This window comes from Amblyomma americanum, chromosome 11 (assembly GCF_052857255.1).
Source record: "Amblyomma americanum isolate KBUSLIRL-KWMA chromosome 11, ASM5285725v1, whole genome shotgun sequence".
In the NCBI taxonomy this organism is placed as follows: Eukaryota; Metazoa; Arthropoda; class Arachnida; order Ixodida; family Ixodidae; genus Amblyomma; species Amblyomma americanum.
Window position 1 is genome coordinate 96,025,309 of NC_135507.1, and position 22,766 is coordinate 96,048,074.

General features: G+C 45.8%; 2 protein-coding genes across 2 annotated transcripts in view; one reads left to right on the forward strand and one right to left on the reverse strand.

Annotated features, from left to right (window-relative positions):
* Positions 1-11,198, reverse strand: part of LOC144110257 (PP2C-like domain-containing protein CG9801) — a 38,652-nt gene extending 27,454 nt beyond the window's left edge. The window contains exon 1 of the mRNA XM_077643102.1: positions 10,750-11,198. Coding sequence (XP_077499228.1) covers positions 10,750-10,889 — 140 coding nt within the window. The 5' untranslated portion in view covers positions 10,890-11,198. The remainder of the gene's footprint in view (positions 1-10,749) is intronic.
* A 493-nt stretch (positions 11,199-11,691) lies between these two features.
* LOC144110258 (pre-piRNA 3'-exonuclease trimmer-like) lies at positions 11,692-20,929 on the forward strand. The gene is made up of 3 exons (XM_077643103.1): positions 11,692-13,075; positions 14,186-14,380; positions 20,410-20,929. Exons 1-3 carry the CDS (start codon positions 12,161-12,163, stop codon positions 20,863-20,865), a joined length of 1,566 nt encoding a protein of 521 aa, XP_077499229.1. The 5' UTR covers positions 11,692-12,160; the 3' UTR covers positions 20,866-20,929.
* Positions 20,930-22,766: the final 1,837 nt, after the last annotated feature.

The following is a 22,766-nucleotide window of genomic DNA, read 5'->3' on the forward strand; positions in this document are numbered from 1 at the left end:
AGGAGCTCCCGGGGGACGCACCACTCTCGGCCAGCCATGGACCATCCAGGCAGCGCACGCCAGTCATCCTGACGGCCACCGTTGGACACATGCGGTCGCATCAGACTTACGAAGTGCCCGGTGCGGTAAACAATTAGCATCCATTCAAGCTAAAATGCGGAAACGTCAAAGTGGTGCATCTAAACGAAAGCCAAAGTTAGAAACAGAAGAGCGTGAAAAGAAGCTACCAAAGATGACAAAGTACCTACTGAATGCAGCTTCCGCGGAGCAGTATGATCGCTCTACCCAGAGTCCGTGTCAAACTCCCAATAGTACCGACTGTGCTTCTGTGGAGGACTTGCCAACTCCAGTACCACGGTGTCCTGGCAAGGAGCAAAGTCTGACTCATCTTGGTTGTCTGGATCCTGTGAAAACGGTGCTAACCTCGGTCGTCCATATTTCTGAGCAACCGACGCTAATCGAGCCCTGTCCTGTTCCTGAGTCAGCAATGGTACTCGGCCGGGCCCCTGCCACAGAGCTCCAGGTGCCCGGTCCGCCACGCCCGATTTCTACTACTGCTCATCAACAGGTGCCAAACCTCCCCGATGAGCCTCCTTCTACTGACGAGCGCCACGAAACAACACTCCAAGAACCGACTCACTTATTTCCTGTTAGTTTGGCTTCAAATAATCATGTTCCCGGGAACCCAGAAAGTGTGCCTCGAGTGGACGAATGAGACAGCTTCTCATTGCGGCAACGGAGAAGTAGACACCTCCGCATCAAGAGGTATGTCGCAAGATTCTCCGAAGTGACCCTGCCAAGTGGACGGACGTTATTACTGACAGCTTTTGGAGTGTATCCCTTGAGAAAGAGCATTGTATTTTCAAAGTCGGGCAGAAATTTTTCCGTCTTCCGGAAGGCAATACAAAACTGAGAAACGCTATATATCACCTCATCTTTTCTTGCGAAAGGCAGTAAATGGGGAGGCGTACGAGCGACACTGGTTAATGTACTGTACTGGTTAATGTAATGTACTAGCGTCGAGCACCGGAAATGCGTGGCAGCATGGCTCGCCCGCTCTAACTCGAGCAGCACAATTGACAAGGAGCTGGTTAAGTGTCTTGTCACTGAGACCACTTACTGGACAGAGGTGCTGAAGTGCATAGTCATTGTAGATCAGCTTCTAGCTGAGCGCAACCTAGCGTTTAGGGGCAGTGAGGAGACTTTTGGTTCACCGAGAAATGGCAATTAAATGGGAGTGCTTGAGGCCATTGCCAAGTTTGATCCCTTTCTAGAGGAGCACATCAAACGCTACGGGAACAAAGGAAGAGGTCACCCATCGTATCTGTCGAAAACCATTTGTGATGAATTTATCGAGCATATAACAAAGGTTGTCAAGGAACGTCTCGTTGACAAAGTGAAACGCACAAAATACTTCTCTTTAATTGTCGATTCGACTCCAGACCTTACTCACATTGATTACCTGTCAGTTGTTTTACGATACTATTTAAATGGGAAAGTGTACGAACGCTTTCTTGGATCTGTTCCAATCGAATCGCAGACCGGCTTGTATCTTCACTATACCGTGATGTCCCTCTTGACGACCAATGGCATCTCGATTGATGGTTGTAGGGGCCAAGCTTATGATAATGCGAGTAATATGTCAGGAAAATACAAAGGACAGCAAGCTCAAATCAAACACCTGAATGAATTAACAGTCTACGTCCCGTGTGCTGATCATTCACTGAACTTAGGTGGCGCATGTAGCATTGACAGTTGCCTTGAGGCAGTCAAATTTTTCACTGTAATTCAGAGACTGTACGTGTTCTTTGCTGCCTCACCTGAGCGATAGAGTTATCTTTTGGACGGCATGGGCGGAAGTGGCCAGCAGCTTGTTTTGAAAAGGCTCTCTGAGACCAGGTGGTCAAGACACACTGAATCATGTAAGGCCATTCTGAAAAATTTCAATGCAGTCTTATGTTGCCTTGAAGCTATATCAAAGAACGAGGAAGAAAACGGTGACAATAGGAACGAAGTGCACTCTCTCTTCAAACAAATGACAAAACTAGAGAGTGCATTCATGGCGATTTTCTGGAGTGAAATCTTGGAGCACTTTGACAAAACGAGCGTAGCACTTCAGAAACCAGGCCTAGACATTTCAACTGCTGTAGACCTGCTGAGCTCTCTAGAAGTCTTTGTTAATTCTTTGCAACCTCTCTTTGATACCTCCGAAGAGAGAGCAAGCACGCTAAGTACCAATCAATGTCATCAGGATGAGGGCAAACGCATCGTCTTGAGTAAGCACCCAGATGGAAAAAGCGATAGTGCGCTACAAGGTAAAAAAAGTGTAGAGACCTACAATGTTGTACTTGACAGTCTAGGCTCTGCTTTGCAAGTACGAAAGGCTGCCTACACTGAACTCTGCGACAGGTTCGGATTCTTAAAATTCCTGACAGAAGTTGGGAGTGAGGCCTCTCCGGCACAGCAGGCTAAGAAGTTGGTGAAAACCTACAAAAATGATTTGGAGCTAGCATTTTTGGCTGAAATTGTCCAGTTTTTGCGAACTATCTGCACAACTCTGTATGCCAGGACACGAGTTCCCTGGGAATAATGAAGTTGCTGCACGAAAGAAAGCTTATTGATGTGTTTCCGAACCTTTCTATTGCTTTGCGAATGTACTTAAGCATACCCGTGGCAAACTGTGAGACCGAACGATTGTTTACCAAGTTGTCGCTGATAAAAAATCTTCGTTCGAGCCCCCTTGACGACAAGGTAAACTCGCTATCATGTCCATTGAAAGTGACCTCCTCAGCGATCTATCTTTCGAACAGACTATATGTGATTTCGCCAAAGCGAAGGCGCGAAAGATGTCATTTAAAAGAGGAGTGTTTGCGCTATACAAGAATAGTTCCAATAAGTTCGTTGTGTTACCTCCCAGCCTCCGCGTTGCCAATGAAACGCTGAGCAGTGTAATTCAAGATATGTAAATCTTCATTGTTCGTTTCTTGTTTGTTCTTCTTGTGATAATTAGCGTGCTTATAAAGAACTGTATATTTGTTGTTTTTGATAGTGCCACGTTTATTTGGTGTCGTCCTTGCTTGTCTTACCTTTAACGAAAATATTTTCAAATGATGTTTTGTAATTACAGTTGGTAATTTTCACGTTTATTCTAGTGCATTTTTATGGTGTCTGTATTGCCTTAAGTATTGCATATATCTGTTGCATATTAATAGAGTAACGTGTATAACGATTACTGAAGTCTGATGCTTGAATTTTAAAAAAGAATGTTTTGGATACAACCATGCGTCTCCTTACGGGATTAAACTTAGCGATGCCAACAAAGCCTAGCTTCAGAAGGATCGACATCTGAGCTGTGTTGTATTTTCTAAGTTTTTGTTCGTCTTGAGTGCACTAAACTTTTACTTAAAGCCTCGCTTTTGCTGAAAACAGAATGCAGATTAATCACAAAGTGAACATATGTGTTGGTGTTTACAACAGCACGCGTTTCAAGCAAGTTTTGTTGTTTTCCTTATAATAATAATCCCGTTGATCGCACTTCGTTCTTTTTAATTTGGTGGAATTGAAATGAAATATGGCATATTTCCAGTAGTATAGCAGGCGACAATGGGGGGTCGGTATAGGGAAAGGGGGCCTGCATGCGCATTAGCCCGGGGCACCCATTTTTCTTAATCCGACCCTGGTCCACGCCACTCATGAGCCAAGAAAGGCTTACGCCTTAAAAACAGCCAGCTGGAGAAAGGCAGGCAGCAGATCATCTTCCCACAACCCTGGCTTGCATATCAGATTGCACCCCAAAGAGGAAGCCTCACGTGAGAAGTCAAATGACAGCCATTATTCCTGCAAACCCTAATGTGACCTTGGCCACGTACTACTACCACTAGGTAAATGCGGCAATGCAACATCAAAAGGGCTCCTTTCTAGCAGGGCAGCTGCCATCATTCTTGTCATGGATGCCTCCATCTCTTTGGAAGCTTTTGAATATGTAACTAATAACAGTAGTGTCCGTCTCTGACAGACCAGCCCATTATACTTAGGCAACTGCACCAATGCGTATTTTTAAACTTGCCTTTCCTATCGTCTTTCCTTCTATTAATTTCATTAACAGCCCTATCTACTATGAGGTTTTCGAAACTGCCCTTCAGATTGGTGTGTTTTTTTGAGAGAAGCACAAGAAAATACATTTGTGAGTGCACAATGACTTTTGTCACTTACACATCAAGCTTGCACTTCTGACAAGTTCAGGAAACCTGGAGGTCCTCCAAGCTTAAGGGTTCACTAAAGTGAATTCTAAGTTCCTCTTTTTATCACGGGAACTCAATCTACACATTATGAGCATTCTTAGAAACTTCAAATTATCCTGTGTGACTGATTTTCCTACTACATCGGATAAAATGTCCTGGCTCCAGCCTTTCTTTTTTTAACTCACCGCAGACAGTAGGAGGAGTCAACCAACGTGGTTGCCATGGCGAAAAGCACGTGCAGAGTGCCTTTCAGCCAATCACGTGGTGGCTTGCCACTCTGCCACCGGCAGAGTAATAGATGGAGTGATGTGCCTGACTAGAGCAGACGGCCCGGCGCATCCCCCCTGGGGCAGCAGTTGAGGTGAAAACATAGCTCATTTGCTCTGGGCTTGTTATTTTGGTGATATGTTTTCTGAACCACAAATATGCAAAGGTTTTATCAAACTAGCTATTCTTTACAGCATGCCACAAAGAGTAATAAAAATTACTTTGATGTCTTCAAGGATTACAACATTTTCATTGGCCGTCACAGTGTGATGGGGTTGAGTGTTGTGACAGCAAATAGTACACACACATTTTTATTTCTGTGGGCTTAGTTTGCAGCTGTTTAGTGTGTGGCAAACTATTCATTAACGGAAGCCCCCCAAAAAAACAAAGTAAAAGCAAAAACAATGTTTTCCCAGAAATTTCTTCAGTGCCCCTTTAACTGAGCTAGCAACAACAGAACCGCTGCTCCTTCATGATACCGTGTAGCCAGGCACTTGTCAGCAGTTTATGGAAGGCATCGATTTAACACTCTCACCAGGGTTCAAGCACAAAGACATAATCAATCTACTGACATGACGCCACTCTGACCTAAGCTCTTCCCTGCACCCCTTTCCACCCCACGCACCACTCTCCCCTGCTCTTTCCATGGCTCACCCTTGCTCACCATGTACGACCGTCTCCAAGGGCAAATATGCAATGCAGCCTCACATGAAAGTTTTTTGCTTAGGGCACACTGGGACACTGATGCTGTTCGTTGTGCAGGTGCTTCAGACAGGAAGAGATGTTATGCTGATGTAGTCAAACTACGTAGTCTGGTCAAGTTCATCCACTTTTCTCGGGCTTTTGCACACTACCACAATTCTTTCCTCCGTTGAAGTATTTCTCTCCAAACAGTGAGACAAGTAGAAAACAACAATTTCACAATTTTACAGGTCACAGCAGTGCAAACCAGTGTAAATGTAGTGCACATTTTATGCACATTGCACATTTTTTGCAGTGTGTTTTCAAGAATGCCTAAATGCCCACATTTAGGTCATTCTGAGTAGAGGCATTCTGTTTCTTGATGCCTGTGTGTGTGTGTGTGCCGATGTCTGTGGTTGTTTTGTTTGTTACACACCAAACACACATCAGCAAAATAGACAGTATCATAAACATGTGTGTACTGGTGTGTTGGCACACACACATACTCAAGATAATTGTAATTGGTTTGTAATTTTTCTGGCATAGCTTCTAATTACAACTCTGCACATTTTGAAAAAACAGCTTATCAGTTCACTTTCGGATCCTATCACAAGAGCCATTTATACAGTAACAGAAACTTTTTAGAATCAACTACAAAATTCTTTAGTCTAAAGAAACCAGCCACAGAAATTAAGAATTTTTGAGGCAAGGCTTATGCATGCACACACAATCCATTACAAAGGAGCAATGCATGATATCATAAAATTTTGCACAGAGGTTCCTGCAAATTGTGCAGTGACAGATGAACCAGCTGTTAAACCGTAGACTTAAAAGGTCACAGGAGAGACGAAGGCTGCATATCCAGCAATCGCTCACGCACGCAACCTGACAAGCCAACATTCACAACAGCTGCCATGCTTGCTTCATCGAAACCTCTGCCACGCTCTCTGAACATGAGCTAAAGCATGGGGACAGATGCTCGAATTGCTTCCTTTTAATTTTTTTTTCTTTTCTTTTGTTAGCATGAAAACATTTCCGGCATTTTTATATGGCCGTTTTGCTTTCGAAAATTGCCCTGTCAACTCAGGCACAGCATAGTGGATTCAATCCCACTACGATGTAAGCCTGGATACAAAACCCCTCTTAGCCCTCTGTAACCCCCCCCCCCCCCCCCCCCCCCTTATTATAGGATAAGTCCAACCGCTTACATCAAAGCGTGGAAACACCAGGCATGAAACCCAGTTTATTACATCTGCGTCGAAAAATCAGAAATACGGCTCTTATCTATCCTTGCCAGTAATGCTTTAGCCATTAAGCACACAATCAAAAATAAGCTAATTGGTTCAAATGAATTACATGGTTGGGATAACACCTAGACAAAACAGCAGCTTTGCTTGCACAGTGAGCTGAATCTTGGCAGCAATTTGCTGAGGTGCCACAAAATGTATTCGAAATATGAAACTAAACAAGTTAGAAGCACTGCTACTAGTTTAATTCAGTAAAAGCAGTTACTCAGCAGGCACCCCACTGAAATTACGCTTCTCTGGCAGCTTTTGAGAGACTCCACCACTCAGACCTTGTCATAGCCACTGCATCACTCCAACACACTTCATCATATTTACAGTATCAAGAAGCAACCAATTAAGAATAATGAAGCAAGCGTCAAAAATGCCAATCAGCCAAAATGCAGTGCTAAAGCGATACAAAAAGAAGGCTGCTGCAGTTCGTTGAACATCTGCGAACTCAAGTGATCTCAACAATGCATTCAAAATGGCAATATAAACCTAACAAATAAATCCACAGGTGGATTGGAAAATCTGCATTAGGTAATGACTATAGGTGGAGTTACCTACCTATAACATCAGCAAATCGCAAGCCAGTTGCTTGGAAGCTTGGTCAAGTGCTCAAAATGTAACATCCTATGTAGAGTTTTTTTGTTTATTTCTTTCACCTCTGAGATGGTTTCTGAGATGGCTTCTTTAATGGACCCCAAGGCATTTAGATTAAATGACTTTTTTTCTGCACTTTTCAACCCCTGACTTGGGAGTGTTGGTATGCTGTGAACGCAGGTGTACAAGTGTTTTCCAGCAGGCAACTTCCCTGGCCTCAAGCACCTTTTTGGAAAGAGCGATCGTGACCCAAAAAACTTCGCACACACAATGGTGATAAGCATGCTGCTCAGCCAAAAAGGAAGTGTCAACTGTTACAAGGGCCCTATCAGTACGACAAAGCAAGCTTATCCTACATGTGCAGAACCGCACAGATATAAAAAATGACAGGAAACCACAAAGTTAATGCTAAATAATCTATGCACACTTTGAATTCGAGCAGGAAAAAAAGGGCAAATATGGGTGATCAGAACCAAAAAAGATAGTTTCCTGAAAAACAAGTAAAATGGTAACCTTGTAATGGTAACCTTGTCTAAAGGACTATAGAGAGGTAATTTTAGTTGCTTGTTTTCTTCTTTCAAATGATATGTGGTATTCGTCTAGGACCGCTAAATAATTTCTGGCTGAATTTATTCTCTCATGCTGTTTCGATTTCAACGCAGGCTGTGAGGTATCGCGGGCCTTTCAATCACATGAGGCCGAACGCTGATACACAGCTTTAATTCACAACAACTCTTCAAGACCAACTCTGGTGTTGAACAACCTCCTCTGATTTTACTGAAACTTTCACAGTATGTTCTCTACAGTTTCCTGGTCTTCTGTGCTAAATTTCGCAGTAGGATAGCGTTTTATAGTTGCTGCACAAATAATTTTATAATTTCCCATTTCGTGGCCTCAATCAGGAAGATTTCTATGAGCAACCTTGCATGTGTGATATCATAGGATGCATGGCCATCAATATGCACTCTGCATTTGCTGAAAGACAAAATTTGAAGCTGGCTTTCGATCATTTCAGACAAATAATGACCGAACCTCTCACTACCAGTCGTCAGTTTGGCCAATCAATGTGCACAGAGCAGGTCTTATGACAGTGCCTGTGGCGTCATCGGACGGTCTGTCATGATGTCATAGTTTGGTCGAAACCTAGTTTCTGTTTTGGTTTCCTTGTCTTTGCTCTTTTATTTATTTATTCAGAATACCCCTAAACGCCCTTCTTCGAGGGTATTACATGGGAGGGGGGTCAGTGTAAAAACATGTACAAGGAACCTCATTAACAGGCAAAGGAACAATAGACAGGCTAGGTATAACAGGGTAAAAATAATTAAGCACCAGAGAGTAAATAAAGAAGGAGGCGACAGAAAACAATAGAATACAAATTATAGGTCTAAAGACAACGATTAGGCATAACAGATATAAAAAATACTACAGTGTACATATAAGACACGAAAGGAACAGAAGTAATCGCAAAAGTACAGCAAATGGAAAAAAAAACATTCAAAAATTTCGAACATGTCAAACATTTCAAATGTTAATGTCGCTGCGGATGAGAGCAAGAAATGTGGAGGCGTTAGATTCAATGGCTATGTGCGCTGACAAATTGTTCCACTCTATGATAGTGAGTGGTATGAATGACTTCGCAAATGCAGATGAATGGCACGCGATGCGTTTAACTTTGTGCGGATGGTCGAGTTGCGGAAAGAAGGTTGATGGTGATTGGAAGAAATCGTGGTGAGTCAAAGAATGGTGATACAGTTTATGGAAAAGTGCTAGTCGTGATAGTTTACGGCAGTAAGACAAATCTTCTAATTCTGAGCAATTTTTTAAGGCAGTGACGCTGGAAGTATGAGTAGTCTGAAAAAATAAAATGCTCAGCACGGTTCCGCAAGGACTCAATGTTAGCTATGAGATAGGTTTGATCAGGATCCCAGATGGCTGATGCATATTCAATCTTCGGACGAATGAGTGTGATGAACGCGAGTATTTTCAGGTACGGGGGAGCCAGTCTGTGGTTATGCTTTAGTAGGCCGAGTGAGTGGTTGGCGGATGCTAAAGTTAGATTAATGTGGTTAAGCCATGTTAAGTCTGACTGCAGGTGAACTCCGAGGTACTTGTAAGTAGTTGTAAGTTCGACAGAATTGTTTTTAAATACTTCTACTTGGTATTTTGAAAAACATTTTTTTCTTGTATCGGAGCGAGGCGACTCTAAGGACTGTGATGTGATTGTCATCTCATCACGTTAAAAAAACCCCCCAGAGATGGCCTTAAAACCAGCCTGCTTAGAGAGCTGGAATGACAACAAACAACAATCAGCAGCTATGCTGCCATTTTTTTTATTTTCATGCCTCATGTGACCTAAAGAATTAAAGACATCACAGCCTCCTTTCGGTTGATGAAACAGAAACAGCGTCAAGAAGAAATTGAATTAAAAATTATTTAGCAATCGTAAGCAAATATCAGAGGGTGGTCCAAAACTAATGCATTATTCTAAATAAAAAAACGTGCAGGAAAAAAAATTTGGTGCGTATAGTTCTTTAAGGTGAGAACATTTACCGCTCCCTCTACAATCAGCAGTTTGCTTTGAGGCTGCGATGAACACAGTAAGTAACCAAAGTTAATACAAGAGCGGAGTCAATCCTCAAACGAGTTAGTTTATTGCCTTCTTAAAATGCCACGTACCACCACCACATCAACGTACTGTTCAGCCACAGTTCACATGTAACCTACCACCCTTACAGTCACTGCTTAATACACAATCATTCTGAAGAAACATAATTAGAAGCAATCATACGAATAGATGAAACTAAACCAAGGATGTAAACCAAGGAGCTTCAGGCACTGCTCAGCAAGAACCGTATTCTCCTCAAAGCCATGCTCAGCGTATTCGATAGAAAATGGAAAAATTGGCAGTTGAATATACCACGTGCTTCCGACAAGGGCCAGATATTATTTCACAACCACGGCTTGACGGGAACTTTCAGGTATAGCGATAAGTCCAAGAAGCGAGGAGAATGACGCTCTTCTAAAATGCAACGCGCGTCCCCGCTAATACGAGCCCATTCATTCGTTCACCTTGGTAGTTGCGTCACGTCTTTTTTTCCGCGAGCGCTTGCGGCCGCAACCGAAACGTCGTCAGGCCGCGCCTACTGCTAACGGTGTCGGCGTTCTCAGGCGCGCGCGGCACGAATACCGATCGCGATTTCTTGAGAAACGGCTCTTAGGAATTCGCACTGCCCTCGCACTTCGTCCCGAAGAATCGGTTGCGACAAAGTGGAAAGAAAAGCGAGCACGTGTGAGAAGAAAAAGAAACGGCGGCTTTGTGGCTATTCCTCGCGACGCGGTGTGCCGCCCTCGGGTGTCCGCATAAAGCGGCTATTTCCGAGGCGCCGTTATGTATGTCGGTTAACGGGAACGACCATCAGTGCGCGGGCGAGGTTCTCGACCCCGGCGCAACGAGATGCCTTCGAGCCGCGCACTGACGTCGCACCATCAGCGCCTTTTAAGCCCCGCCGCACGCCCCACAACAAAACGCGCGCCGAGCAGCGCGATATCACGTATTATTGCGGCCGCCGCAAGCAGCACAAAAGCGGTCAGCGCTGGCACGGCCGGACTGGTTTCCAACAACAACGGAACACCGTTTTGTTTACGCGTACACGCAGTCCATTCACACTCACCCGTTGAGATAGCGCTGCATGAATGTGGCCGTCGCCGAAGTGGGCGACGGGCACTCGGGCTTGGGATCGGCGCCCGCACGCTCCGCGCCCGTCGACAACTGGCGCAGGAAGTCGGCCAGTTTGTCCCGTAAGGTCGGCATGCTGCCTCGGCCTGCGTGCGCGCTCGATCCGGTAGCACAGCCCTTCCCGAAGTGTTGACCACGACGACGGCTGCCCAGGCGTCGACGTCGAAGGCCGCGAACGCTGCTTCAGCCAGCGGCGCTGCGCATTTTCGTCGTGAGCCAAGCGAGCCGCTCCTACGCTCACAGCAGGCTGGACGCGCGGCGCGGCCGACCACTGACGACGACCACGCTGGTGAAACGATGGCTGGCCAAGCAGCGAGCGCTACGCGCTACAGCAGCCGCACCGACCACAACGCCGACCGAGGACGCACGCAAGAAGGCAAAAAGAAAACAAGCATACAATGCGCACTCGAGAAAGACGACGATACCTGCTCTCCTCCTCATCACGGCCACTTGCCGACGGGCATTGGCTACGCTTTCCACAAAACTCCCTCCTCTCGCAGGTTCTCTCTCCACCACCTCACAACCACCGCCTCGCACGCAAGTGCGAGAGGCAAGTGTGCCTGTTCTCGTTCTGTTTTCAAAACACTATGCCATACGATGTTCTCGCAGCGCGTAGCTTTTTAAACTTTAGCACAGTTGTTGGGCCTGCCACTACGTCTAACCACGACACAATTGTGAGCATACCTTTTAAGCGCTGTAAAACAACCAACAAAAAATGTTCACTTTAGTTTACCACTAGCGCCATTATACAATGTTTACTACTGCAGAAGCGGCAGGATTGCGAACTATATAGTTTAAATAATAGTTAGTAGATATCGCTGTTCGATCGAAAACTATCCCCAGACAGTCGATTGGCTTGGAAACTGTGTGCTGCCACTACTTCCACCTCTACCTACCGCCGCTACAACCGCAACCCTTGAGTCCCTCGATTCGAGGAGTTCTCCGGAAACCTTTGTCTAGTGAGTCACTTGCGTTCAAGGTTTTTGCATTCATTACCTCCGCTAGCCCTCGCCGCTTTGCTCGGAGCTATGATATTTCTCCATCTTGGACATCTTGGCAAAACAATTGGCATACATTGCCCCCAGTTCCGCTTTTATTCGTCGTTTCATGGCCGTTTCACTAATCGTCTTTAGTCTTTTTCCGGATGACGTCACGTGACGGCGTCCGCGCGTAAGGTCACGTGCGTGCGATTTTCCGTCTCGTTGTCGGCGTACCGTAGTTGCCGTAGTTTCTTTCTCTCGGCGGACACTTCAAGTGCTTCTAGTCAAGCGTCAGCGTCAGCCCTGCAGCGAAAGCACGCGACGTCAGAGACCTGAGTTGCGGCGCCGGCAGGAGAAAGAACGGACATGACAGAGGTGACGGCGTGCAACTTTGACAGACTAGCCCCCGAAATCGAGGCTGCGATCGCTAGTGCCGCGTTCGTAGCCATCGACACGGAGTTCACGGGCCTCGTGCGCGGACCGGACGCCACGCCGAGTCTGTTCGACAACATCGAGGAGCGTTACGCCAAGCTGCGTCACACCGTCACGAGCTACTATGTGTGTCAGTTGGGGCTGTGCACGTTCACTCAGGGGCCCGGCGAAAACGCGTACACGGCGAAGGCGTTCACCGTGTACCTGTGCCCGCGCTCGTTCGGGAGTGTAGACCCCGAGTTTAGCGTCCAGGCGTCTTCGGTGGAATTTCTGTGCCAGAACGGGTTCGACTTCAACAAGTGTTTCTACAAGGGTGTTCCGTACGCGAACAGGGCCCTCCGGCGAGTGCTCGACGCTTACCTGCTCAACGAACAGTATCTGGATAAACCGGGCCTCAGCAAGCTCTACGACTCGGTGCGTCACTGGTTGAACAACAACGACCGTTCGAAAGGGAGCTCGCTGACTCTGACGCCACCCGATGGCTTGAGCGTTCCACTCCTCATGGCAGACCTGAGGGCGCGTTTTCCCGGCCTCAAATTAGACATCATGCCCGAAGGGTTGAAGGTGACGTTGCCTGCGGATTGTGCGCAGACTAAAGTTGCCGCCCAGGGTCGAGTGCCGACGGAAGCGGAGTTGTGCGCCGCCGCGCTGGGCTTCAGCCGCTGTTTCGAGGCGTTGGTGTCGAGTGGCAAGCCGATTGTTGGCCACAACATGCTGCTGGACTTGCTCATGCTGTACAACCAGTTCTGCGAGCCTCTGCCACCGTCTTTCGCAAAGTTCAAAGCGGCGCTGAATGCAGTGTTCCCGTTGGTGTACGACACGAAGCACATGTCACTGCAAATACGGCAGGTGTGTTCACGATTCTCAGTTCATGAAGCTTGCATGTTGAAATTGAAAGCAGGCTTGGAGCAGTTCGTGGTTTTACAGGACAATCTGTGAGCTTGGGTAAACGGAGAAACGGCGTGAACTTAATTCTAACTCTGTGACATCAGCGCTTTCTTTTGTGTGTCGAAGACACTGACCTAAACAGGTTCATTTGTGACAGTGATGCCCTTCATGAGTGCTTCAGGTAGCTGATTGCGTATCTGCTAATACCAACAGCTGTAAAAGGCCCACTTCGCGGTTGCCAAGGCTGGTAAATTCTCTGACTTGTGCCCGTATGCATTGGCAAAAAAGCCAAAGCCCTGTGCTTGCAATCCGGTGTGGGAACTAGAAACAGTTAGCAACTTAAATACACTTGCTGCCACATCTAGGAATAAATAACAACTACCATGTCTCCAGCCTGTCGTGCACCCTTTTTGCATATCTCATGGCACGACTCGAAAGATTGTGCTTAGTTTCATCGCACCACTGGCACAAGGAGCCATATCTAACTCATGACATGCAGACTACTTTTGGCTATGGGCAGTATGCAAACCGTTGCCACTTGATCGTCATGAATCAATTCATTAGCATAGTTAATCAAAACTTGTTGGACCTTTGCCCAGGCTACAAAGTGTATTGTTTGTAAGTAAAAGCTTCCTGTCCGTGGCAGGCTTTACATACTTTGAATGACACGCAGATTCTTGTCAGTTTTACTTATGCCAAAAGGAATGGTTTCATAGTTGGCTGGCCAATAGCATAAACAATGCACCGACTTTGGAGAGATTTGTGTTGTGTTTCACGGCCTCAGTTCTTTTCTGTAACTAGCAGCATAGAGGACTGAATTAATATAGTGGTTCCGGAACCAACTACATTCCATGATTGTATTTCCCACCCTTTTCATTGGCTGATATGACTTGGCACCTTGCATTCACTTCTTGTAATCTGCTCAAGAGCAGCAGTAGTGGAGGCATGGTGCCATTTGAGCCAGTAAGAGAGATGGGAAATGCAAACGTGGAATGGAGTTGATTTCAGAATCGTTATACCATATGAGCTCAGGTGTTTCCCTGATATTTGCTGTATGCTCACATGATGCAGAGCTCCAAGTGGATGAAAGAGGTGTTGTCGGGTGCCAACCTGTTCTCACTGCACAAAGCCCTTGACGGGGTGTTGGTACCGTACGCACCGATCGTGAAAGGAGCTCCCTCCAGCTTACGAGCACACAACGCTGGCAGCGATGCGTACGCAGCGGGCTTCGTCTTCATCAAGCTGGCTCACATACTTGCTCATCTGGTATGTGGCATCGGATCCTTACAACCTTTTTACTCTGTTTCCTCTCTTCAGTTCAAGTAGGATGCTTCATTGTAATGGAGTGGATCTATCTAGGCTTGTACTTTACGGCAGTGCCCATATTCACAGCAAGACTCACTTTCTGTGGGGCAGCGGCGTCAGTGTGGCATGCTGTAGCTGAAAAGTTGCACCCTGATGCACTTCCGCTTAGCTTGCATTTTCTTGAAGAGAAGTCACAGATAAAGAGTCATACTCCTCCAGTGGTTGCTCCACAACTGACAGAATGTGTAAAGGCTGAGAGATAGAGGAGGACGGTGGGAAAAGAGAAGAAAGCAAGTGCACTGCAATGTGGTACCGTTATGCTGCGAGGAACTTGGAGCAAATCTCTCGGGGCGAGCACGTTTGTTGTGGTGGCGTGAGTGTGACTGCAACAGTAGGATGGGTGGAAAATAGGAGCGTCCCCTTTGAAACGGGCTGGTGGCAGTTGCTTCATGCTCAACATTTTTTCTTCATACTCTTTAACGGTGTAACGAGTATGTATTTAAATTCACCGTCTCTTTAAATACAATTCTTAATCCTGCGCTTCTAACCATATGTCACCTCTTTTGAGCCACCAGTCTTCCATTTGCTTTCTGTTAACTGCTACCACAGATTCATTCACATGACCATAGTTCTCTCTAAACCCGAGGGCTTCAGGGAGAGTGACTTGTGCCTGCATCGACATCTGGATGGATACCCTCATATTTGAGTATAAGGTGTTCAATTGTTTCCACAGATTTACGACACACTGCACATGCGTCATCCTCTTAGTAAAATTTCTTTTTGTGACATCACGTTCTAAGACACCTTGACGTAGCTTCAAAGTGTAGGGCACTGCCTCTTGAGTTGTCATAGAACGATTCCTTCCTGATCTGCCTTTTCCAATTTCGATATAGTTCTACTTCTTTTCCATTGAACTAATCCAGTTTTTACCTTGTGCTTTTTTTACTTGTCACTTAAAGCTCTTTATTTCTCCATCCTTGTTTCCTGCATACTTATTGGTTAGTTTCCTAGTCTACTTCCGCAACAGTGAGTCAGCGTTCATTCTCTATCTAAGTAATTAAATAAATGCCTTAGCTGCCTACCTGCAATAACCTCAGAACTGTAACACTCCAGAGTGGCCGCTCTGCAAACCATGAAGGGAGGACAGGAGAGGAGATAGCAAGTGGACCGTATCATTTTGCTTTGACCACCACATCCTAATTAGGACAACAGTCATACAGTTATAATTAGCAACATAGAAACTGCATTATCATGTAGTGATTAGATTGAACTTTACAGAGATACTGATTTCCAGTCCTTGTGAAGGTGCATGCGCTTTTGTAAATTTTTGGAAACTTTGAACGGGAAAGTTCGATGAGTAGCCTATGAAGGCATTTTGCATTAAAGCTTTCACGTTTTCTTGCTGACCACTGAGCATATTATTCAGTTGGCCGGTGAATGGCTTCTCCCGAGATTATGCGTTATGTGTTGCGGTTTATGTGTAAAATGACCTATTGCAGGAGGGTCATGGTACTTCTCTGCCCAAGGGAAAGGCTAAGGGGGTCTTTTCAGCAGTACCCTTTACTAATGCTTTTAATTCCTGTGTGGTGCATTATCTTTTACGCTCCCGTGTTGTGATGTGCCTGCGCATTTGGTTGCCCATGTTGTTGACAGTCTCAGTGGATTGCAGGTCATAATTTTGGTATTGAAAGCATCATTTACTGAAGATCTGCTCTTGCCAGTGGGGCCTGTGTAGGAGGATTCACAGAAAGGCAGCTTTGTTTTGAAAGCGTGCTGCAGGAGACTGTTCCTTTGCCGAGCTCATTTGTATCCACTTCACATCTGTGTGTTGTCAAATGGGCACTTACAAGAAGTTTCGCCATCATCATCATCAGGCTAGCAACCCTCAACGTTTTTTTTTTGTTCCAGGTTTAGTTCTGCTGTTCAGAGTGTAGGCACACACTAAAAGTGATGCCTTCAAAAATGATTACACAGCCACAGAGCTCCCAGTTGCATGATTCTGCTGTTTGTTTATTTTTATTTTGTTCTGTAATATACAAGCCTACTGTCATGTGCCCCTCTGTGTCTTTAACAAATCCACATGGCATTTTTGTTGTTTCCATAATGTCTTTGTTCGTTCATCATGACTTGTGCACGACTGCTGCCTCAACCAGCTTCCGCTGTTTCAAGCTCTTCTGTGTGTAATGAAGTGAGAATTTTCGGCTCCGAGTTCTCTGACAGAGATCATTGGTGGTAGCCGTACATCTAAAATTTTGAAATTGGTGTGAGAAAATGGACCTCTCTGGACGTGCCGTGCCCCAGTGATCTCTGAAAGTGACAGAATGGATACTGAGGGAAGGGCAACACATTCACACCTCATGCAAAGTTATGCAAACAGGCTTTGCCACAAATGTCAGTTGACCCAAAAGAAATCAGATTGGTATCTACGACTGAGAGTTGAACCCGCAACAGCATGAACAGATCAGCTTCGCAGACCACTGCACAAGAGCACTAGGCTATTGCCACAGCTGAACACACCTCGTGATAAACTGCGGCACACTCTCGCGCTGTGCATTGCACAGTCTTCTTCGTTCACTAATACTGCTGTAAAACTAATATTTGCACTTTGAGCTATGTGGCTGTAGTGACAGAGAGAGATGTGCACTGCCTGTTTTGGTGTGGACAGCATTGTGGCACAAACACTGCACTAGAACAGTACGCATTGGCATTCACAAAATTGCTGCAAAAACGCGGCACGGTAGCATAGGCTGCTGGCGTACTTTAGATATTGACATTGACGGTGATAAAGTTGGAGACGCACCCGTGCTTTCGCACTATAATCAGTTTAATCAAGTTAAAACCCTGTCACTTCTTTTCTGTTTAGTCCTGCTGATTTTTTTTTATCGCGAGAATGTTAGTACCCCCATGTTGGAAAAAAGTGTCTGGCGTTGGCGACCGTTTGGAGCCCCATGGCCAGAGCAACTGGCCGGTCCGGCAACATAGGTGGGCCGCCTAGGTCACATGACCTTGTGGCGTCATCACAACCTGCCCATTGGATCGTGAACAAACTGACTACCGCGGCAAGTGGCATTTAAATAACTGATTGGTCCCTAGAGGTCGCTTAGAAAGAGCAACGTGGGTGTCAGAAGCCTGACCAGTGGCAGCACCTGCCATTGCAGCACAGTTATGCATCGCTTAACCACTGCGCCAAGAGTGGTATGAGGATCCGCAGCAGTCTGTGAATGCAAAGTCGAGAATGATCAATTCTGCATATGGGCATTAACACTGTCGTGTCATACCCTTCAGGCTGAGCTTAAGTGTGCCCTTCAGGCTTTTGTGCTTCCTGTTTACATCTGTCCCATAGCCTTCACAAGACTCCTAATGATGGCTCCACCTTCTTGGTTTAGTCAGCCGTGGTATGTGGGGAAGTGTGCATGTGGAATTTTGCACAAGGTCCAAGAAACTGGTATGAAACACAGTCAGTTGCAGGATCCCAAGGCAACATTCGCAATGACTAACTGTGGGCAGAAGGCACCTGCCGGGGGCATCCTAACATTTGGATCGGGCAGTTATGCATGCCAATGCCTTGGTGTATATGTAATGGGTGGAGGTCCAGCTCCCACATGTGAGATCATCATGGCCTCACCATGAGAAGTCAGCACACATGGCAGGAGAGGCTTTCAGTTGGGAACAGTTGAGGCAATCAGGTTTTATCTCAAATCAAATGTTGAGGGTTGCTGTGGCGTCGCAGCGTCGATGCCAGAGAGAAGAATGACGCCAAGGTTCGTGGCACAAAATACCTACTTTATTCCGGCGATGATGTGTTTATATACAGATGAATGTAGGTGGTGCTAGTGTGACGGACGGACGGGCGGGCGGGCGGGGGTGGGTTTCACTGTCCTTAAACCCCAATGCCTTGGATAAATCAGCCTCACTGCTTTCCACTGTAGGGTGAAGCCCTTTACAGAAAAGTATCAATACATGATACGTACAGCACCCTCTATCACAGCAGGGGTGCCTACAAAAGCCTTGGTGTAGGCTTGACATGGGGTCCATACACTACCCTACAGTGGGTTCATCATGTGCAAGCCCAGAACTTGTTTAATTTACAGCGCGGGTCTCTGTGATCAAGGATGTTGTTTACAGCATGCAAACAGCATTAGCCTTCGACATTGCACAATTTTCATACTTAATGCAAAAAACAAAACATCAGGCCTAATTTGTGTTACAAATTAGAATGAACATCATAGCATGCTTAGTTCGTGTGCAAATATTCTAATACATACCAAATATGTTTGTTAATCGGTTCATGTTTGTATTGGAGAATTTCCGAATATTCGGCAGCAATCGAATACTGCACCGGCTTTCTTTCTTTTTTTTTTTGCCTGTGGCAAAAGAACAAAATAATCTGAAGATCAAGTTAAGTTGTCAAGAAAATAGTACACAGGCATCCCCCGTCGTTTTCTTCTCCATTGGGTGCTTCCTCAGAGGACTTTTTTTTTTTCGTGGGGACGTATCGCAGAAACATTTTTTTCTACACCCGGCTTCTCTAGCATAGCCTGGCCAGTGCAGCTGCGATTATGAGCCGTCAGGGGCTTTGTGGGGCTTTTTAATTAATTTTCGCAGTTTCGCTGCTCGAAGGAAGTGGTCGCTTATCGTGCGTCTTGCATTGCCCAAACCAACGTTCCTCCGCACGTGTGTTCCCATGCTTCCTGATGTGACGACGAATCCCTGTTTAGCGACAGCTAAGATGCTTAAACATGTTTTTGAACGGTGTCCAAGTAACAATAACGAGTTCGCCTTGGCGATTGTTTTGGACAGTGCCTTAGCGGGGATGAAAGCGTCTGCAAATCTGCATGAACACATAGGGTGTGCGTGGCGACCATGAATGCTTTTCGTGGCATGAGAAATCGAGAGTGCTTTTCTTTTGAAAAGATCGAGCGCATTTTTATATGGAAAGGAAAATGGCTGGAATGAGCCGCAAGTACAGGTTTTTCTCCCATGAAAAAATGATGAAAGGGAGAGTGGCCATTATCAATCCCTTTATAATAGCCTCTTGGGCTTACTTTCGGACATAGTTAAGAGCAGGGCTGCTTTGTCTAGTCAGAGCAGGTATGCATGACCAATCTGGTGACATGCCTGCCGTTCATTGCGTTCTCATGAAGGCTTGAGAACGTTCTCAGAGGCTGTGCCATACCGCCATTGACTTAAAAACGGCAGCAACCAGTCCTTGGTGTGGACGTCACACATTTGAACTGAGTGGCAGGAACAATTTTTAAATGCATTTTTCTCTGCGGTACAAGTTTTTTTTTGTTGCTTCTGCAAAACTGTGAACGTACCTAGAGAGACCCAGATAACCAATATTTGTGCTGAGGACAATAATTGGTCATCCAGCTAGCTCACATCCAACAGCTCACGTCTTCAATTCTTGTGAATGTTCTGAACAGACCTCATAGCTTGGCTTGAGATTTCAGCTACAGTATTTAGCATTAGGCCCACTTGAAAAGGTGCATTCTACTTCCAGCGGTCATCCTTGCCACAGCAAAATCTGAAATTTGCACTGCACTTGCAAGCCCTACAGCGCACATCATGTTGCAGTGGTGGCAATTCAAGGCAACAAATCAAGATACTGAGGAAAAACTGAAGTTGGCCTGCATTGATAATTGACTGCATTCTAATGACAGACGCTACTTTCACTGAAAATGATGCTGTGATTGTTTTTGTGTGAATCTCCGATATTAGGCTACTCTGTCATTCACTTCCAAATGGTGACCATGGAGTGTGTGTCATTATTGACGTCGCGAGTTTGAACTAAATGGTAGGAAAAGAATGTTCAGTTTGAAATCCAGTTTTCTCTGCTGACTCAAGTCTTTGAGTATTTTGCTCCCGGAAAAGCACACAAGCATAAACTTAGCCACAAAGAGCCAGGCAACAATTTTTCACTGAGAGCAAAGACTGGACGGACTTGACTTCGGTGCTCTTTTAAACGGTATGTTACGTCTTTCTTCCAGGTCCTGAAGCCGAATTGCGCCGTGTCCTGGCGGCACCACCAGAACGCCGTGCAGGCCTATGCCAACCGGGTGAATCTGATTCGCGCTCAGTACCACCACATCGACCTTGCGGGTGGATTGGACCAAACCGTCGAGGCAAGGCCACCGCTACTGTGTGTCCGTTCGTCCGTACGGACCCAGGCGGAGCTACAAGCTGTGCTGGCACGATGCGGGACAGTCGATGTGCGCCGCCTCTCGCGCCACTGTCTGCTGGTCGCGGTGGGGAACTTTATGTGTGCTCGTGACATTGTGGACGCCTTCCAAGACGACCCCACAGTCAAGGTCATCAAGTACAGCCGCTACAAGCACGATGCCGTCACACGGGCTTGGATGTGGACAGCTGCCCTCTGTGGGCTTGCACTGAGTGCGGGGTGTGCACTAAAACTGGCGTCGTATCACCTGCCTATTTTGAGATAGTTCTTAGAAGGTGGTTCTTTGAATAGTTTTCAATAAATTGTATAGGTGAACATTTTTTGTGGGACCATGGGCCAGTTGGGCTTCTCCACACCGGGTGTCTCATCCAAAGTCCTGCAATTTTTAAAAATAGGTTTTTGAGTTAGAAGAGCGCTTTTGTCGGCATAGCACTGGCAGCAGTGTAGCGCGTCGGCGTACAGCTAAGACCTGCGAACTAGTAGGCTGGTTAACTATTATTAATTTTAAAAAACTATTTAATTTTATTATTTATTATTATTTATCAACTATTATTAATTTTTAAAAATAGGTTTTTGAGTTAGAAGAGCGCTTTTATTGGCATAGCACTGTCAGCAGTGTAGCGCGTCAGCGTACAGCTAAAACCTGCTAACTAGTAGGCTGGTTAACTATTATTAATTTAAAAAAACTATTATTTATTATTATTATTATTTATTAACTGTTATTTTTTAAAAATAGTTTTTTGAGTTAGAAGAGCGCTTTTATCGGCATAGCAATGTCAGCAGTGTAGCGCGTCAGCGTACAGCTAAGACCTGCGAACTAGTAGGCTGGTTAACTATTATTGATTAAACTTTTTAACTATTACTGTTTGTCTTTTTATTTATTGAGGCATGTAACTCTAAGTAATATCCATATCAGTTTTTAGAATTTTGATAACGCGGTTACCCTCTGCGCTGTCAAAACATGCACTTTTGAAAAGCTTGCAGGTGAAGCAACCTCTCCAGTGCGTGTAACTTGTCGAAGTAGCAATTTGTTGGGCCACAGCGCCGAGGGTAACAGAGTTGTCGAAATTATGAAAACTGATATGGATATTATTTGCGGCGGGCAACACACTTCTCAATAAATAAGGAGACAGTAATAGTTAAAAGTTAACTGTTCAGTATTAGTTACCCACCCTACCCGGCCGTTTGCACGTCTCAGCTGTATAGTGAGGCACTACACCAGTAACAGTGCTATGCTGAAAAAGCGCTATTCTAACTCAAAAAGTCTGTTTAACTGCACATCTTAGGTGAAACAGCTGGTATGAGTCAGAAAATGGCCTAATGACATACGCAAGTACATTCTCATTGGAGTGAGATGTCTTGTAAGTAGACACTTTGTTTAGTCATCTCTGTCCGTTCCTTATCGTGTTTTTGAAAAAGTGGAAGCTGGGGCAAATTGGTTTGACATGATTGGAAGCTGCGCTGTTCCCTTACTGTTGAGAGCGCAGCTCTTAGGCGCCCGTTCCTGCATTGAGCGGTGTGCCTCGGCATAACCAAGCAAATGAGTGCGTCAGAGGATAAGAGAGCGAACACAGAGGAGGACGAAAAGCAGCGATAGCGGAGAAAGCGCGAGGAGGAAAGAGGTAGCGCAGGTCACGGCGCAGTGGCCCGTGGCACAAAAAAAAAAAAATGCTGATGGCCTAGCTCTGTTAGGCCAGGACATACGTAGTGAAAGCACGGAGACTTCTGCATCGGAAGAGTGCATTCACTAGATGCGCCTTTATTCATGATTGAAGCTTGAGCCGTCGTGGCAGAGTGATAGCATCTTCGTCTCAAACGCAAAGGCCCTGTTTCGATTCGGAGCCTCGTCACAGGTTATTTTTTTTTATTCAGTGAGAGTGCGAGGGGTTTCAGTGGCTCTCATAAATGCTGCCACCGAATACGTTGGTTATCGGTTAAGCGCAGGCTCTGTTAAGGCACATTTGTACTCCAGCGTAACGTGCACGCGCGCTGCACGGCGATGTCACGTCGGCCAAAGCGGGACCCTCTATACTCCCAACTGCGCTTGACCGCCGACGCGTTCGGCGGCTTCAGCGCACTCTGTCCGCATTGGCGGAGACTTGGAACCAGTGTTGCCACATTGGCATTGGCCACTTGATTTTTCCCAGTTGTTGGCTATTCCCATTT

Excerpts from the sequence above, each read along its gene's own strand:
- LOC144110258 (XM_077643103.1), top strand. The coding sequence starts at position 12,161 with ATGACAGAGGTGACGGCGTGCAACTTTGACAGACTAGCCCCCGAAATC. Across the intron at positions 13,076-14,185 it reads TGTCACTGCAAATACGGCAG|AGCTCCAAGTGGATGAAAGA; the intron begins GTGTGTTCACGA and ends CACATGATGCAG. Across the intron at positions 14,381-20,409 it reads CTCACATACTTGCTCATCTG|GTCCTGAAGCCGAATTGCGC; the intron begins GTATGTGGCATC and ends TCTTTCTTCCAG.